The sequence below is a fragment of the Acipenser ruthenus genome, chromosome 11, assembly GCF_902713425.1.
Source record: "Acipenser ruthenus chromosome 11, fAciRut3.2 maternal haplotype, whole genome shotgun sequence".
In the NCBI taxonomy this organism is placed as follows: Eukaryota; Metazoa; Chordata; class Actinopteri; order Acipenseriformes; family Acipenseridae; genus Acipenser; species Acipenser ruthenus.
Window position 1 is genome coordinate 32,145,484 of NC_081199.1, and position 19,774 is coordinate 32,165,257.

The 19,774-nt window shown below is 37.6% G+C and overlaps 1 protein-coding gene across 2 annotated transcripts; it reads right to left on the reverse strand.

Annotated features, from left to right (window-relative positions):
- Window positions 1-3,157: 3,157 nt before the first annotated feature.
- Window positions 3,158-18,353, reverse strand: LOC117427166 (Golgi reassembly-stacking protein 2-like). Of its 2 annotated transcripts, XM_034045581.3 has the most exons (11): window positions 18,101-18,353; window positions 13,142-13,222; window positions 11,427-11,465; window positions 10,918-11,121; window positions 9,892-9,978; window positions 9,408-9,538; window positions 7,012-7,144; window positions 5,108-5,231; window positions 4,634-4,708; window positions 4,419-4,541; window positions 3,158-4,176 (listed from the first exon to the last, which is right to left on the reverse strand). In XM_034045581.3, exons 1-11 carry the CDS (start codon window positions 18,161-18,163, stop codon window positions 3,884-3,886), a joined length of 1,353 nt encoding a protein of 450 aa, XP_033901472.2. In that variant the 5' UTR covers window positions 18,164-18,353; the 3' UTR covers window positions 3,158-3,883. The 2 variants fall into 2 exon arrangements, with proteins under 2 accessions (XP_033901472.2, XP_033901473.2); XM_034045582.3 differs by lacking the exon at window positions 11,427-11,465 and having other exon boundaries at window positions 18,101-18,351.
- Window positions 18,354-19,774: the final 1,421 nt, after the last annotated feature.

The following is a 19,774-nucleotide window of genomic DNA, read 5'->3' on the forward strand; positions in this document are numbered from 1 at the left end:
GGGCGTCATTACGCACAGACCCCACTTTCCTACCTAAGGTGGTTATGGCTTTCCACATGAATTAATCAGTGGAACTAGTGGCTTTTCATCCCCCTCCTTTTTCTTCGGAGGAGGATCGGAGATTGAATTCCCTCTGCCTGGTTCGGGCATTGAGATGTTATGTGGATAGGGCGAGAGCGTTGCCTGAGTCTGACCCGCTCTTCGTCTGTCATGGTGAAAGGACTCTGGGTCAAGTCCTCTCGAAGCAGCGACTGACCCAATGGATTGTGGACACAGTTTAGACTGCGCATACTAACGCCGGCCTACCCCCACCTGGAAGGGTGGCTGCGGACTCTACCAGAGGAGTGGCTACGTCATGGGCCCTCTTTAGAGGTGCCTCATTGGCTGATATATGTACTGCAGCTAGCTGGGCTACTCCACATATATTCACAAGGTTCTGTCAACTTAATGTGGTAGATCCCTCTATGCCTTCATTAGGCACAAGGGTCCTTGAGGTTGCACGCTCACACCACAAAGACTAGTTGGTGGTAGCAAGATGTCCCTCACGACGGCTTTGATATACTTTCTGAAAAGTATAGTTGTTGGTCATTTTCAAATTGAAAGGGAACGATAGGTTACGGATGTAACCTCAGTTCCCTGAAAGAGAAGACGACCAACAAACCTTGCGAGGTCGCATCACTCGCATTCGCTGGTTCGATGCAAAAGAGAAGGTGATCTCTGCGGACGTCACTCCCCAGAGTGGCCTATTGGCAGCTCTGACATAAAATGCTCAGTAGATACCTGACCTGTGACAGGCATATCGCAAAAGTATAGCTGTTGGTAGTCTTCTCTTTCAGGGAACTGGGGTTACATCCATAACCTAAGTACAGATCTTATTTCATTGCAGAATTAAACTTACCGTCTATTTTCTCGAAATGGCTCAGCAATACTTGAGCACAGGGGGACAGTCCCTTTCCTCGCACTGTTATTAACAAACAGAACAGCCTTTGAAGCAATCTGTTTATCTTCCCTCAAACAATCAGAGTCTGGGTAGCATTCTGCAAGACAGGAGATTCTATGACTAGAACAAGAATATAAAAAATAACATAAAACTAAGAAAACAAGGAAGTTGATTGAAAATAGGAAAAATACATGTAAGAAATTGGTAGAAAACAGTCTTTGCAAACTGACCAAGGACAGTTAAAACACTACACATAACCAAGGACAGTTAAAACACTACACGTAACCAAGGACAGTTAAAACACAACAGATAACCAAGGACAGTTAAAACACTACACATAACCAAGGACAGTTAAAACACAACACATGACCAAGGACAGTTAAAACACTACACATAACCAAGGACAGTTAAAATACAACTGATAACCAAGGACAGTTAAAACACTACACATAACCAAGGACAGTTAAAACACAACACATAACCAAGGACAGTTAAAACACTACACATAACCAAGGACAGTTAAAACACAACACATAACCAAGGACAGTTAAAACACTACACGTAACCAAGGACAGTTAAAACACAACAGATAACCAAGGACAGTTAAAACACTACACATAACCAAGGACAGTTAAAACACAACACATGACCAAGGACAGTTAAAACACTACACATAACCAAGGACAGTTAAAACACAACACATAACCAAGGACAGTTAAAACACAACACATAACCAAGGACAGATAAAACACTACACATAACCAAGGACAGTTAAAACACAACACATAACCAAGGACAGTTAAAACACAACACATAACCAAGGACAGTTAAAACACAACACATAACCAAGGACAGTTAAAACACTACACATAACCAAGGACAGTTAAAACACTACACATAACCAAGGACAGTTAAAACACTACACGTAACCAAGGACAGTTAAAATACAACTGATAACCAAGGACAGTTAAAACACTACACGTAACCAAGACCAGCTGCCAAAGGACCCTGGATTCCAAATGCAGATCCATACTGTAGCAATAAACCAAAAAGACAAACCTATACCTAATTGTCTGTTTGATAAAATACTTCTGTCCAAATCCAATGACTTTCTCCAGGATCTGGAATTTGAAATCTTTTCACCAGCGGGGCTAATTCCTCCAATACTTATTTCTCAGTCTGCTTTCGAGGTTAGAGTCCTTAATATGATTGCTGTTTTATTCTTAGAAATTGTTCCGAATTTCAATGTATTTTAAATTAGCGCGCAGTGAATACTGTATTTGTCAGACATATTTTGGAGCCTTCGGGCTCTGTGTCTGGAAACCCCAGTACTGTCATTACCACACCTGCTGTAATAGAAAGGTAGTGCAGGGGAGGTACCTAAAGAGTGGTAAGAACATGTCAAACACATTAGCAGAGATCTAGATTTAAACTCGTTTCAATTGTATTAGTACCAGCTATCTTATCTCTCAATATAACACACGTGCTTCTTGTCATTTTATGTAGGACAACTATACTTTGTGTCGCGTATTGGGTGTACAGTTGCATGATAAAGCACCCGTAGCATGTGAAAATCCAGTTTGTCTTTTTGGCTCCAATCAGCAAAACCATTTAAATATATGTCAAATAATGTATATCTATTCTGATTTAAAGAAGAAAAAAAAATTAAACTGTAACTGGTTTCAGTTCTAGTTGTACAAGATGTTTGTCAGGCCAAGAAAAATATATGAAGCAAAGAGCACTTCATGAGCCAATTACTGGCCACCCTAACGTTTCTAAAACCACTAGTTATATTGGCGTTGTAAATCTGTACTAAATTGAAGCACTGCTTTGTAGCATTGTGCGTATACATTTACACATGTACTGTAAGTCACACATTTAAATTTCATGCATATAAAGATTTGAAGGGTTCTCCACCTCCCATTGCAGTTAATTTCTTCTTGTCATCAGATGAGGAAAGTTTACCAACCACTGCTAGGATTCATTGCTGCTCCATTTCAAGATTTCCAATTCCTCTCCAACAGTACTAGTACTGATCTTTAAAAAAATAATAATCTTGAAAACAAATGGAATCCTTGAAACAGAAAAGCCATTATTCTATCTTGTTGTGTTGTGCATGTTAAAACATCCACATACTAATCATTCCTTTAAAACAAAATGTTATATTTGCAGATTAAATCCTGCACACCATAACTTAAATTACTCAAACAAACACAGTTTAAAATTCCATTAGTTTATTGCTTGCTTCAGTTAACAGGTTTTAGAAGTTTTAATGACCAGCAGCCTACAGTGCCACCTTCTGGTTCCCAGCTATACATCACTTTGGTTCCATTTTCCACCTTTCCAAAGGCTTTATACAGTGGGTTGCAAAACATTTCAGCAGCATACTTAACATACAGCACACACTTCATATTAATTGAACAAAATAAATCTTGTGGATTGCAAAGACTGGATAAAGAGATGCAAGACTAACAGTGTACATGCTGATTTGTAATAAAACATCCTTGATGGAATTAAATCCATTGTGATAAAATACATTTACCATCCATTTAAACAAAACAAAAAAAAGGTAACCCTTTCCAACCACACTGTAGTCTTCCACCAAATTAAAGGGAATTTCAGAGGAAATGTCAACTAAGCCATCAGAATATAGGTTGAGAAGGCTTGGATAATTATGTACATATAATATGATGAAATATGCATCTAAACCTATTGGATGATTATGCTAGGTTTCTTTTAACATACTTTTGGATATTGCTTTCCACTTTTACTTCATCCTTTTTGCCAAAATGTAGACACCAAATTATTCCTTTCTCCCCATTATTTACAGGATTCTAATGAACCCAAATAGGCTATTCTGTCCTATATAATCTTGTGGGTTTCAGAATCTTTTCTGTGGCTAAATAAATATGCTAAACAAATCCAGCTCTGTCAAGTCATTCGTTAGGAGGATTCGGAAGAAACTTGTGCATCTGCGGATTCAGAAGATTGAGCTCCACTGGTTACTGTTGGTTTAGTTTCCTTTTCATTAGAAACTGATGTTGCATCCAAGATAAGGGCGGGACTTTGCTCCACTGTAGCTGTGGCAGCAGCAGAATTATGAGAGGACATTAATTTAGTTGGAGCAGTTGTTACACCAGTGACCAGAGGGAACTGGGTGGGAAATACAGTAGGCATTGTCAGAGGAGCCATACCAGGCAGGTTCAAAGGTGGCAGTGGAGGAAGTGGGGAGAGACCTGGAAGGCAAGAACATTTCAGTGAACAGACTATCCAATGCATTCATCAAGTAAGTAGGAGAAAAGTATTTACAATTAAGATTTGCATAAACCTGATTTCAAAAATGCCATACTTGCAATGTAGTCTAATGTAAAGAAAGTGTTAATTAAAACGTAGCATTAGGTTCTGATGGTTACACGCGGTAAACAAATACATGCAGAAATGGAAAGCTCAAAACTCTTTAGCTAGGATTCAAACCTACCAGCTGTCGGCACAGGTAATCCTCCAACTCCTGGTAATGAAATTGGAGTAAGATTTGGTAAAGCAATATTCAAATCTGGCAAATTGTGTAGGCTAGGTAGACCAGATGGTAATGGCATGAAACCTGTGTAGATACAAGAACATTAATGTTATCTTTTCAGTACATACTTAACATTATCTTCTCGGCTAGTCTCCTACAGAAATAAAGATCCTTACCAGGTAATGTAGTAGCAGGGTTTAGAGATGGCATTGTACCCATATGTGGAGGCAACAGCGGTACTGTTGGGACACCTTTTTAAAATAAAACATTTAAAGAACAGGTCAGTTTATTATTAACATTTCCACGAGAGTGCCTGTGTAAGACAAAGCAAACCCCACAGGAAACTTCACAGGAAAGCTACACATAAACTGGTGATGCATCCTTCAAAAATATTTTCTACATTAAGACACTGCCATTGTCACTCTTTCATTGAACATAAATCAGCCTTTGCTTAAATTGCATGTCAAACTGCAACCCATGATTCTTTCTTCCTCTGACCATTTTCACTACACCATACAGCCAAGCTAATTGTGTAATAATAAAGTCACTTAATTTTTAGGAGATTCCTTTTTGGAAGCAGAATTTGTGGAAGCAGAACTCATACCGCCTCTACGAACAACATTACACATTTAGAATACAGAAGTATTTACCTGTGTTGAGTACATTAGTTACAGCAGAGGGAGCTGAACTGATGGAAAGGCCTGATAACCCTTCTTCTATTCCTGCAGGTGCAGAAGGCACAGCAGGTGTTGGGCCAACAGCAGAGAGTTGAACCTAAGAAAGATGTACATTTTTTTGTTGATAAATGGCAACGGTCATACACATCAAAACAAACTCTTAATTCAGCAATGTGCTTCTGAGTCACTTTCTGCACTAAACAAGGCCTGCATTATAATGAAGGCATTGTAAACTGTCCTCAAGGCATACTCTGAGCTCCTTTTTCAATGAAAAAAATGATACAAGGCAACATAATTAAAGCAGCTGGTAACATCTCAAGGAGAAGCTAAATGGTCTGAACAGAAATCGGGGGAAAAATATATGTTTCTTGTTATAAAACACACAAACCTGCTCTTTAATATGATTCTTTATTACAAATGTTGACAAACCTGTCAAACCTGTTAGATGAAATGTTGAAGAGCCTGTACACGGTTTTCATTTATATTTTCTATTTTGGATACTTCTGTGTATATCCAGACAGACGCTTTGACATTATTCCATTAAATAGTTACTACATTCCAAAAATGGTTAATTTGATTTGTATCATCATAGATAAGGCCCTGTGAAAATCGCAGGTATTTTCTTTAAAATCAATGGCATTGGCATGGATAAAGCATTGTATTTCGCGGAATGTGCTCGGAAATATAAAATAAATTACGTGTACTGATTATAAATTTTTTTTTTTTTTTTTTTAAACAGCAAATATACAGATAAATGCACTGACATCAAAATTAACATAAAAAAGTTACTCAAGCAATTTACTACAGCTTGTGAAACGGTGTTGTAATTAACAGCCTGTAGGTAAAGTGTATCTGCAAGGACAGCTTTCAGTTCTAGTACGTCAGATGCATGTTCACCAATTAGGTCTTGCAAAACAAATAAAAAGTGTAACCCATACTGATCTTGTGCATCAGTCGACTCGTCAGTGTGACCAATTTCATAATCTCCTGCTAGTGATAGTCGGCAACTTGGGTAAGTATTCACGTCTCAGCTGGGCTGATGAAGGAATCACTCCACCACTTGCTACACTGTCTGAAGAATTTCCGTAACTTTTGGTCGTCCAATTTTTCAAAAGGCGCAAACAAACGCCTCTGTCAGGTCAAAATTTAATAAGTGGACTTTTGGAATATGAAAGTCACCGTTTTCTGTTTCTTTGCAAGTAAAGCAGTCGCAGTACTGCTCTGGATTTCCACCTTTCACTTTTCTGTGAATCTAAATGCCTGTCAACAGACGAGTTTCGGTAGTGATCTACAGTAACGTTGCAGGACATACAGAATAGGAGCTTACCTCCATCGCTGTGTAAAACTCCTGCTGGATACTGCTTTACATGATCTGCTGCTTAGGGACATCCATTTTCTTGTTTACAGCGTGTAGTATTTTAATCTCCCGCTTAGATTGCATATAGTGACATGACAATCACTGCACAACACTGTGTACATGACGAATATTACACACAGGCACATAGCAGAGCTGTACAGTTGCATTAATGTGATTTTTTTTCATTTTTTGTCTGAAATACAAATAATTGTGAAATTATTTTTATTTCTTAAGAATATTGTAAAAATCACGGTATTGGGCTAATTTCACGATTTCCACGCAGCCTGTGAATTCGCAATTTTCACAGGGCCTTTGTCATAGACAATACTCAAGGACATTAAATATCACCTGGAGGGTCTATCCCTTCTAGTTTATGTTTCTCAATGTGATCCGAGTGAAAAACACTTTTTAAAAACTGTGCACGAGAGGAACCTCCCTGATGTAATATATTATTTTTATATTTATTTCCTTGTACACTGTACATAGTTGTTTACTCCACATAACCCATGAAATATCTTACCTCTGTAAAGCCATCTTTCACTGGGCTGACCGGAACGCTAGGTATCTGTCCTGGTAGAGTTAACTTCTTTCCTTCTTCAAATGGACGTGTAGGTATCCTGTGTAAGTAGCCATAGCCGATTCCACAGCCTAGACTATTATAGGAAACAGTGTTATAAACTTGTCATTCAGTAAATTGGTTTATCCATCAGGGTTCGACATTATCCATGGCCCGGCGGCTGGGGGCCGGTAGAGATCGCAGTTTGGCCGGTAGTTATGAAGCACCACAGGCCCAACTGGGCTGGTAACATTTTTTAACTGTATAATGTATATAGTATAGTCCACATGGCTTCCGTTTCATAAACGCAGTCCCCACCCCCCCCCCCCCCCCCATCAATAATGATAAAGAAATTATGAGAAAAAAAAATTAGGACGAAAATAGAGTGGAGTGGAAGAAAGACTTAATCTGGCTTCATGATGACAGTGAAACAAATGTCAGTTACCCAGACTTGCAGATAAACAGCAGCTTTTTGTTGGGAATTCAACATCAATGTGTGCATGTTAAATGGCTGAAACAGTACAATAGCATTGAAAGGCTTCGCTTAGCCACTTTCTTTAATTGAGACATGGGCTCTCTTTGGTTACCGTACACATTACTAAACATACGGAAATGAAAAACAATCTTTTTTTTTCCCCTTTCGGATTTTTTCAGGACCGACTCCGTTTGTGTTCACAATGCAGTTTGCAAGTGCACTCGGCTCATTTCTATGGTGTGTGAACAGGTGTTACGCAGATTTCTGTATCCCCTGCATGATTCCATGCCTGAGCAGATGCAGTTTTTCAAAGCTGGACGTGGACGCGCGACATTCCTGTGCCCGAGTCCCGCTGTTCTCAAGCAGTTTGCAACAAATATTGAAAACAAGACCAAACTAATTCTTTAGCAAAATAAAACAGCACATTTAACACCACTGATTTTCTACAGTTCGCTCAGTCTCTTGCGTTGCTCAATACACGAAACAGTTGATTAAAAGTAACCTTATAAAACTATTTTTCTTTTAAAACACACATTTTAATTTTATTACATGTAAATAATGTTCAGAAACATCATGCGTTCACGTATAGCGATCTTGATCTATACAGGCGTCAAATCTATGGGGATAGAGCCAATGATCTTCTAAGAATGATCTCTGTGAACGCACCTATTGGCTAAATTGGTCAGATTCTGCTCAGAATGATCTCCGTGAACAAACCCAGAATTCTATGGAGATACAGAAATCTGTGTACCACCAGATGTTTACAATATCCTGCTAGGCATATTGAAAGATGGCTGCTATTGATGTATTGCTCTGGTTTTTAATATAGCATGTTTTAGATTCTTACATATTATTGTGGAAGAAAGCACTGGGAAGCACTTAGTTAATTTAATGAATACATTTCTTGAATGCCTACAGAAGGAGAATACAGTTTATGCAATTCTGCATGGTTATCCTAATGTCGGCATTAAATAAAGTAATTTGAGAAAAGATTGAATATATTTTACTACTTTGTGAGTTGTCAAGTTTGGCAAGATTTTGGTGTCTGGGAAAAATTTCTACCAGAACTTCAGTTTCAGCACGGAAAATCCGCTATGAATGAATGAATGAATGAATGAATGAATGATGATGATTGCAATTGCAGATTTATGAACTGTGAAGGGCACTCAGGGCCCAAGTGAAAGATAAATTTGGTCGGAGGCCTCGTCCGTGGGTGCCCGACGGCTACCTGCATGAGGCCGGCTGGAAAAAACATGAACAGTTACATGCATCCCAGTGCCGCAGATAGAAAGTGGCTATGAGCCACCTCCCCCCAAAAGACGAGGCCGCCAAACCATGAATGAATAATAATAAATAATGATCACGCTCCACAGTGGCGCCCTGCCACCTATCCCCCAGATATTGAAATTAATGAAAATAAGCAGCTGAGACACGGCCCGTCCCCCAGAGTATGACTGCGCTGAGGGAGAGAGCCCAGCCTGTCCAATCCGACCGCTCACCTCACAAAACTAAATACGAACCACTCAGCACTCAGGTAAGGACAAAAATCCCTACTTACATATTTTTTTATTTTTTTAGGGAGAAAACTGTGGCTGAGGGCAGTCCTTCCTCCAGGCTCTAAGCGGTCAACTCCCGTTTCAGCCTCCCAGTGCTTGACTGAGCAGCCGAAACAAAAAGAAGCGACATGAAAGAATAACACACAGAGCGTTTATGTGCTTGCTGATGACATATTGGTTAGGAGCGGATTCTCCTTTGCAGAAAAACAACCAAGTTTACAATTCTCACTACTAAAAACACAACCTCAGTAGCACAAGGGGCCAGTAGTGAAAAATCTAAATGTAGAGCCCCTGTCCATACATTAATTACAGGTCGGTAGCCTTCTTACCTGCCCTCTCCACCCCATGCAGTGTTTGGTGTTATGACAACTTCTCGACAATTGTCAGTGTCTGTGTTGTACACATATAGCTTCACGCCTTTTCCTTCGTGCGTGTCTATGAGCGAGAACAGATCTTCTGACTGAAAAAAAAAAAAAAAGGAACATTTTTAGAAAACCAAAAATACTATTGGCTGGTTTCACAGACCTGATTAGCACTAATCTTGGCCTACATAATGTTATCCTAGATAAGGAAGTCTAATTGGGATCTATGATACCATCCAAATAAGTAATTTATAACAAACCATAAAGCTCTTAGGCCCAATTAATTAGAAGTATTTTTAAATACTTCAATTGCAATTTCATACAAATTAATTCCAATTATTGTTATAGGGTTACAAACAAAAAAAAAGTAAATAACTTAGGTCAGCAAAAAAGGAAGGTAATGCACATTTATAGATGAACCACATTCTTTCAAAGAAATTAAAGCCATCACCTCATTCATGACAGTGTCTGCACCAATAATGTAGTCAGTGTGGGGTCGCAGGCCTGCTAGTGCAGCTGGGGAATTTGGCTCCACTTCCTGGTAAAACAAATATACAAATAAATAAGACAGTTAATTATAGAAACATGAAAAGTACCCAAGTTTCATCACAGTTTTGTTAAGATAAATGTGTTGTTCACATCCCACCACAGAATATTGCTGCATACAGATCACACAACCAGCAAATACAATATAATAAGCTGCAACAGTGAATGAAACAGATGGTGCAAATTATTCAAAGTGTTTCCTTATACAGTGATATACATACATGTTAATGTAGACAACTACGCAAATGTTGTAGTGTTTCATAAAAATAAATTGAGAACTCTGTTCAAGGGCTTCTCATGATGGCTTTTGTGATTGGAGTCAAAGATTTCAAACACTATAGTTTAAACATTCAAGAAATTAAACAATCAAACATGCAAAGTTAATTACTGTTTTTAGATTATTATTCTGCTCAAAGTGAATACTGTTTCAAAAAATCAATTCCATCTGAGTTATTAATGCAACAAGGAGATAAGGAACTCCTGTTTGTAATTGTACTATAGAATTACATCCAAAATACACACCAGTACAAAACAAAATACTATTACATTATAATTGGAAAATAATAAATACTAGTCCTTTATTTCACTTACAGTACACATTACTGTAAATAAAAGCTCCTTTACTTGAGTGTGCGCTTATGAGCGATTACAATTTTCTAACTATCAAGATGTAGGTTTTTCTGATTGTTACAGATTGACAATAAATACACAATGCCCCTTTGCTTTAATACAAGCCAGAAGAAAACATAAAGAAAGGAAGAAATCTGGCAAATGTATTTTTTTGCATATTATAAGCATGCATTTGCAATAAAAAGTACAGTAACAGAAAAATGGAATACCCGTCAACTACGACAGCATTGTTCAACAATTTTGTATTGACATTGATTTTTGTCATCACTAGGCTCCAAATCTAGTAAAAAAATATACTTACTAGTACATGCCAGACATTTTCATTGGCACCCTCGAAGCTGCAGAAACGAATGCTGACTCCAAGCAATCCCTGCCCTCCCCACATGTTACTGGGGGTCACTGTAGTCTCTCTCAGCTCCAGCGTTTTGCTGCTGTAAACCAACATTTTCACTGGCTTCTCCACGTTCACTTTCAACAGGTCTTTAAGAGTGTCATTGTCTTTATTCTGTCAAAACAACAAGTGTAAAAAACAGTTTCTTTAATAACTAAAAAAAGATCTGGGAAAAAAAACGCACTACATCCAAAATATTAACACATTCTAAAATCACCCAACAATAAACAACTGTTCAGCAATGTCCTGAAGAAACCAGATTTGACATTCTGAATTAGAATTTATATTATACAGCTCATATTTTCTTTGAATGCAATCTCCTCTTCTTTTCCTTGCTTTTTTTTTAACTTTAATTGCAAATAAGTTAGAGGCAAAATGGAGTGGCCAGTCAGCTCCTAAGTATGGTTCTAATAGCTCACCGGTTCAACATTAGAAGGAGCTGAAATTCCCTGCTTGACCTGTGTAAGAAAAAGAAGGAACTTCCATGACATTTAATTTGCTCAATAAATGGCAAAAAAAAGACAAAAGAAGTATTTTGACTACACAGTGACCTTGAGAGGAATGCTGAATGGGAATTTGTACTTTGCTGGCTAGGAAAGAGTTTCAAAATACTGGTCTTGGAAGTCACTACTGCAGATTGTCTCTCTCAGTAGTGCCATATAAATGTTGGCAGCAAACACATGCACCTGGAAACAATATGGAAACGTCTGCATTTCGATTGGTCGCCACTACTGTATGCTGTGTGAACAGCCTAGTGAACTTCATATACATATGGTAGGTGTTAACCTTGCCATTATTTGTAAACTTGGCAAGTGTACTTTTGACCGACTTATCACAGGCTTTTCAAACTATAGTACAGTAAACCCCTTACAATGACACATTAATGGAAATATTAAGACTTTTGAACTGTTTTACTAGAAGTCGTCAAAAATGTAAGCAATATTAAAAAAAGACAATACAACAATTTCATCTTTCTTTGCATCAGTAGGCAGTACACTTCCATTACATAACTGCATTTTAAGTGGAAGCTACTATGCAAAATGTCCTGCTTCTAATACAACATTGAAAATTACTTGTTTTAATGTCGAAGAACATCACTGTGTCCTTCATTGAAAACTGAAAAGGAGCTTTGCTACTTATTTTGGCTACAACCCTAAACCTCAGGACATCAATGTCTCTACTCGTGTTTACATTATCCAGTGCTGGCAACTGATCTATCACATTCTGACCAGAGGTGGGTACTTAAGAAGACAATCATGTTTTTAATGTGGAGTGCAGAGTGGCTATTTGCAAAGAATTATACAATGAACCTAAATTTTAAATAAGGATCCCATATATAGTTTTATCTTTGGAATTAAATTGTCTTTTTTTTGCAGAATTTTACAGCTGGACACAAATAGTACATTTTTCAGATAAAGTACTTACATGCATAAACTGATTAACAGAATACATTGAAAACCCTAGTGTATAGCTATAATTTTGCTGTAATTGGTACAGAATCATAAAAAGGACAACATATAGAGCACATACTGCTCTCTCCTATCCAAGGATGGTGCAATCGATCACACCTCCAGAATATGGTCCATTGGAACAGGCAACTCCACAACACAAGACCACATCCTGATAACTTGCATTAACCCAGCTATGATACAAACCTTACAGGTTCCATGCCCATGTGTCTGTCAACACAGAACTACAATGAAAGAGCCCTTAATTCTGTACAGATACAGGACTGCTACATCAGCACCCACAACATTAGGTCTTCAGAAGTGTTCAAACCATCATGGGAGAACTTTTTAATTCATAAGTGGGATTACAATGTGTGCCTTAAACCAAGAAACACATATTTATTAACTCATAACAAGTTGCATGCTTCTTTATTAAATTACAGTCACAATTTACAGATAGGAGGAATACCTAAAAGCTTCCATGTACACCCATTCATTCTACTGAAACAGGAAGACAATAAATGATAATTTTCTGTACAAATTACCTGTTTGTTCATGTTTTCCCCATACACTCCAGATGCCATGATTATTTTAGCAGACCACTAAAGAATTTTGTGCTGAAACACAAACATTTACTATGACTTCATAAATCCTTGAAGCACTACCACAAAAATGGAAGAACTTACCAATCGTGTGCTATTAATAGAAACAATGAAGTCAAAGAATGGCTCCAGTCCTGCTCGGTGTCCTGGAGAATTCTCTTGTACCTGAAATTAAAGGAGGATTGGGTTATTCTGTTGAAATCCACACAACGTTTCCAACGTTTCCAAACGTTCTATAACTGTTACATTGGATATTTGAATTTCAACCAAACCAAATCATTTGATTCAACAGCTTTGAGTGACAGCGTTTACATGGACAAGTCATGGCAGTTTTCCTCACTATGTTTTTGCCATACTTTTCAGGAAATGTGTTGCTATGATATTCTGATTTAGGAAAAAAAAAAGTCGGCTGTACCAATGCAGATTACTCAATTCATAGTAATTTAGGGAAGGGGATATTTAAATGTCTGTGTCTGCCTAGCAATTAGGAAAAGAATGACTGAATATCATGAGGAGAGCTTCATGCGTTGCCATGAAGATTTAAAAAAATAAACAAGAGAAAAGAATTAACTTGTTGTCGCGCACAATCCGAATTATCACGCATTACTTGTTTGTGTCTTGTTACCTTTTCCAACACACAAACGCACACACACTCTAGAGGTCTTCATGGGTCTACCCGGACCCAAGACCCGACCCGTACCTAACGGGTTTTCGGGTGCAAAATTGTCACGCCACACTTGGGTCGGGTCCAATTTTGTTTACTCAGTAATACACAAACTGTCGATTAATATTAAAGAGGCTCTCTTTGTTACTAAAAAATCATTCTTTATAATTCCTGTTGCGTGGATTGGCTTCCCCCAGCAGCAGACACGTGACCCGTATCAAAGGTGTTTCTTTTAGATCATTCTTAAAAGTTGGAGTAATGGATTTGTTTATGAAGGATGTGAAAGAAACTTAACAAAAATGAATTCCATGAACAAAAGCTCACAGAAAAATGCAAGTCTGCGGTGTAGGAATCATGTGTTGTTATTGTGGACAAAGAAAGAAAAAGGTTTTGTAAAACACAAATGTTCCATTTGCTCTTGTGTTGTTTGTAATAAAAACCCGCATTTATGAGATTGTACTTCAGTTCATTTGATTTTCAGATAATGTATTTATCTTTGTATCTTTTACACAAACATATTATATACCAAGCATCAAAAGAAACTTATCACTATTATAACACTTATTTTTTTAAAAAAAAGGTATATAAATGTTGAACATTGACGAAATGTTTTGTTTCTTTTTAATCACTCGATCATTCATCCTTGATCATGACATGCTCGAGTGACTGACTGAAGCATATGCACTTAATCACCTAATTAGCGAGACAGTTGATTGGACACTGGATATGGAGTGATTTCAGCTGTTGAATTGCAAGCTTGAATAAAAGCAGTAAAGAAAATCACAGAAAAAAAACAATATGCCACATTTGTCAAGAGAGCAGCGCCTTCGTGCAATCGGCATGTTGGAGGCTGGACTAGGGCAGCGTTATTGTGGCTCGCCATCTTGGGTGCTCACAGCCAGCAATTTCAAACCTGGCTAGTGAATTTTATTCAAATATAAGTGATGCGTTTCTTTTGATGCTCAGTATATATGTATATATTTAAATTTTACAGTCCTCTTTGTAGGTTCATGATGGAATAAACACTGTCTGTAGTTCAGCCAGATTTCCAGGTTTACTGTAAAAAAAACACTGCTTTAATACTGTATCTAGTCTGTGCATATACTAAGCTGGGGAAAGGAAAAGCGTTCTACTGTTTTTTTGGGCCGGGTCGGATCTGGGTCTAATAACAAGAATTTTACATCGGGTCGGGTCGGGTTGATTAATTTGGACCCTTGAAGACTTTTAACACACACATAAAAGTATATAAAATAATTCTACCAAGTACAAGTTTTACTACTTAAAAAATAGATATGCGTACCATCTAAAAGTTTTATTTAATTAGTCTATAAATTTATATGGAAAATGTGGGAACACAGGGGGTACACTGCAATATAATAAACAATATGATCCTTGGACTATATGAATATAAGATTGAGAACAGGGGGATATGTAAAAATACATACGAGGTTCCTGAGGAGCTTCATGCACTGGCAGTTCTATAGGCGGAGTACCAGGCTGAGCATCCTAATGTTCCTGTGCACATCTGCCGGTCCCTATACCCTGCCTCTGCTCTGAGAAGCCAGTGACTGCTGGTCTGCAGCTGCGGTAGAAATGCCAGGCGCAGAATCCGCTTCACACACACATATATTATAATGAAACTTGGATGTCTTGTAATATTATACACATTCAAACAAAAATATTTATTTAAAGCGATACGGTACATTTATGTTGTTTGTTAACTACATCCATTACTTATTACATAATATGCCAACTGATGCTAACAATTCATTCCAGTTCTGTGCGGTGGAAGAAGAGGTGAAGCGCTGATGTTCCTGGAACATCTTAAAAGAATTAGGCCTATAGAAAGAAAATACTACTACTGCTAATAATAATAATAATAATAATAATAATAATAAGGCTAAAAGTTTGGTTAGTCGTGCTTAACAACATGCATTTATACAAACATTAATAACAGGCTATACGAGTGGTTTACATTTGCAGCGTCTTTTGCGTTCTTTCGTGTGTGTGTGTGTGTGTTTGTGTGGTTTGGTACGGCTTTACTGAGGAATAACGAGAGATTCCACCAGTTAAACTGGATCATGACTGCTGAAAACTTGTGAGCCACAAGCACGATTCCTGCTCCGGTTTACATGGGTTTTTACAGCAATTTTCGTGAGAAAGCGATTGACCCTGCCACGCTGACCAAAGGACGTTCTTTTGCTGTTTCACGATGTATTCACGTGACAACGTCACACAGTCATGACTGCAGAGTATGATTTTCACATGCATGTAAACCCAGCCAAAATACCCAATTGATTACTTTCTAACAGGCAAGAAGTAGAAATCAGCAGATGACCACTGTTAACATTACCAATATTCTTCTGAGATCTAGCATACACACTTGATTCTTTAACCTTTTTCTCAAGGCCATGTTTACACTTACCGGTACTATGAGGAATCATGTTAAAGCCTAGTGATCAAGGGTGCAACCAGATTATGCAAAATGTCTCAAAGTTACACATACAGTGGAGTACTTGCACTTGGCTTAAATAAATTTTATTTCAAAATTATCATTCAACTAATGTCTATTTAATCTTGAACGAAGCTTTCATTTCATTTATTTATTTCCTGATACTACACAGGGATGAAAATAAGACACTATTACATAGCAAATTCAACCATTCCAGGTTTTACTACGCGCTAGATTAGTCCCAGTGTGTCTTATTAAACTCATAGTGAAAACATGAATGGATCAAACTGCTATGCAATGGGAGTCTTATCCATCACTGCTACATGGGACCTTTGTAAACTTTCAGTTACAAATAACTTACAGGTCAAAGAACATCTCCCACAAACTAACAAATCTCATTGGGCCTTACCCATACCCCCAAAATGTCAAAGCTTTTTATAGTATGCTGTATTGGGCGACATAGGCTAGCTGTAGTCATGCCCCTTGAAAAAGTATTCAGATTTGTTTGAAACTACAGTACAGTTTCTGCAAAAGTAGGGAAAGCAGTTTTCAATGCATGGTCTACCTGGTTCCTATGCAAACATGTGATACTCAACAACATTCATGCTTAAAATCAAATTTAAGAAGGATCCAACCAGAACCAAGTATTTGCCAGGGCAGCAGAATGTCTGAACCTTCCAGAACCAATTAATTTTACATTTATAATTAACAAAAGACTACATTTATAGGCGAAGCTTAACATTTCTATGTCACTTCAAATCTGATAAGAGACTTGATTAGCTGTGCAAAAAATACCTAAGAAAGGGGTATCCGGCAGCTGACAATGCTGATGACGACGAGACGGAAAGTTAGTGTCGGATCCCAAAAAATTATAGCTGGGAGAAAATCCTCTAGAGTGTGCAGCCTTGTCAAATTGCCATTCAAAAATATTACTTATTCCAAAATGTCATAGACATACTTCATTTTAATATTTAACTACCAGCTCACTCAATATAACTACACCTGTTTCACACGAGTAAACACACTGAGGAATTCTCTTTAGACATAATTAATTTCCAAACGATAAACATCTCAATAAAATATCAACACTCTTATCTTAAATGATCGAGGACTTAAGAGCTATACTATATGCATGAAACATATACATGTATAAATAACCTGTGAATAAGCAAATGTGTATTGCAAAAGAGATGGCAAACAGATTTTAAAACAATGTGTGTAGGATTGGGATTGCCAAACAGTACATCTAGATGCGTCACTTTACCACCTTATTATATTTAAATATACTATTAATATAAATTACTCCAACGCGTTAGTAAATTACATTGTGATGATCTATAATTCAGTTTAATGACTCGAGTTATTTTACAAAACATGAACTAACATTACACTTTACTATTGGATATTTAAACAGCCAGCTGGAAACAATGGTGCTTCAAAACTCATTATACTGGTGCCCAGCCCACGCAAGAAGATTACCACAAACACTAACAGAAGCACCATGCATTACAGCTGTTCAAAATCAGTTTTTTTTTCTTTTTCTAGAAGCCATAACCCTTTACTTTATAAGACACGCTGGCAATCTGAAACGAGCAAACATTGGATTTCTGCAGACACTGTACTTGTAACACCGGTGTCGGTATTTGTGCATGGGAAATGAAAGCCACGTATGTAGAACATCAATAACATGTCATTCAAGAATTATGACATATTACTATATTCATGAATACAAAAATATGTCGTCTAAATGAAATAACTGACTTGAAAATTAAGGTACGACATCGATACTAAGTATACTAGGCCGCGATGAAATCCCTGTCCTCGGGTTAAGAACACTGCCTAAACTGGCTCAATCGCTCTGGGAATGGTGGTCCGTCCAAACTAGGTACCCATCTTTGAAAAAAAATAATAAACATAAAATGCATACTCTGAGCACGTGATAACCCTCGGAACCTCCGCCGGGAATCTCGAAACTCTGCGAGCCCCCCATGTCTCCAGCTTTCTTTAATGTTTATAATAAGGATATATTCCACCTCAGTTCCGGCCAGAGTAGAAGGTGCAACAGCCAACGTCTCCGTCAGCAACAAGAGACAATTCAGCTGTTACGTGGCACTTGGAATAAAGAACCATGGAATGCTGGGATCGAGAAACTCCAACTACGAAACAGCCTGGCGTTCTATTGGAACAACTACAAAAGGCAAAAAGTCGCTTTAATTTTTTGAGAGTTGCGGTTTGTGTGATTGACTGGTGTCAATGAACACGCACGTCATTGGAATTTTAGAATCCCCCTTATCCCCACTCCAGTTCAACCAAGAAAAGAACTAGTAAAACAAACAAACCAAAAAATAGAACCACTAAAATATATATATATGAAATTTGTATAAACACCCCCATTTCCCTCCCTCTGAAATGGGTTGGGCTTGTTTTGAAAGGCAGTGCCGCTTTTTTTTTTTTTTTCTCGTGAGACTTGGCAACACTGGTCCTAGGGGGAGGTGTGACTGAAGTATAGGTCAGAAAAGCAGACAAACTTAAAATTACATACGGGAATTGATGGGTCTGTATGTATTATAAAATCAGACAAATTGTCATTGAGTTGCTTCGTGAAAAATAAAATAAATACATGCTTGGTAATGCTGTGGTAGATTTAAAAAAAAAAAGGCGGCTTCCCCCCCCCCCCCCCAATACGTTAATACAGTAGGCTACCAGACAAGGGTTAAATATTTACTTAGGTATTTGCTTTCATTTGAGACATATATGCAAAGAGATTGCGTCTATGAATGTCCCTCCGGAAACCTTTTTGGTAAGCCTTTGAAACTATATGCAATTACCTTGTATTGGTCAGCAGCTCTTCAGTATTAATCATTGTAGTGCACAGTACTTAGGCGGATTTAAACAAAATCTTTAATTGAATTCGTAGACACTTTGGTTAAACTTGATCAAGGATCTATTAAAACAGATCATTCCTCAAAACCTACTGATATGCATCAGTACCTACAGATTACCTATAAATACCTCCAATGTTTATTTTCAAACACACCTTGACAAAAGCAAGTTAAACCGAAACGTTGGGAAGTTGGCTCTTATATATCACTCTTGCAACGTTTTCTCCCATTTTCTTAAAACAATATTATGAAACTATCAAAAAGAAGTTATTGACAGGAGCAGTTGAATGATTACATTGTTTTCAGTGGCTTCGAGTTACAGAAGTAAAAGTGTTTACTTCCTTCAGAAAACATGGCCTTGTAATCGACCCAGAACGATTTAAATACTTGCAGATTTATCCCGTTGAAAGACTGCACTCTTGGCTGCTCATAGTGGCGCAGTGTGTGTTCTCTTTCAAAGTATTTGCCACTCTGAGGCATGCTTAAAATTTACAAGCATGTTGAAGAATATATATATATATATATATATATATATATATATATATATATAAAGATTTTAATTTAAATTTTTCGGGGTTGCCAGTGCAGTGCTCATGTAAGGTGAGAGTATGGCTACACGCTACATGCTTGCTAAATACAAAGTGTACATGTCACTTCTATTGGGTTAATCTTATGACTTCATTATAGCAATGCTAAATCAAAACAGCATTTCTCAATTA

Coding starts and splice junctions, on each gene's coding strand:
- LOC117427166 (XM_034045581.3), bottom strand. CDS start 18,163: ATGGGGGGCTCGCAGAGTTTCGAGATTCCCGGCGGAGGTTCCGAGGGT. Junction 5,232..7,011: donor TGAAAGATGGCTTTACAGAG/GTAAGATATTTC, acceptor CATCTTTCTTAG/GTTCAACTCTCTGCTGTTGG. Junction 4,177..4,418: donor ATTACCTGTGCCGACAGCTG/GTAGGTTTGAAT, acceptor CTTGCCTTCCAG/GTCTCTCCCCACTTCCTCCA.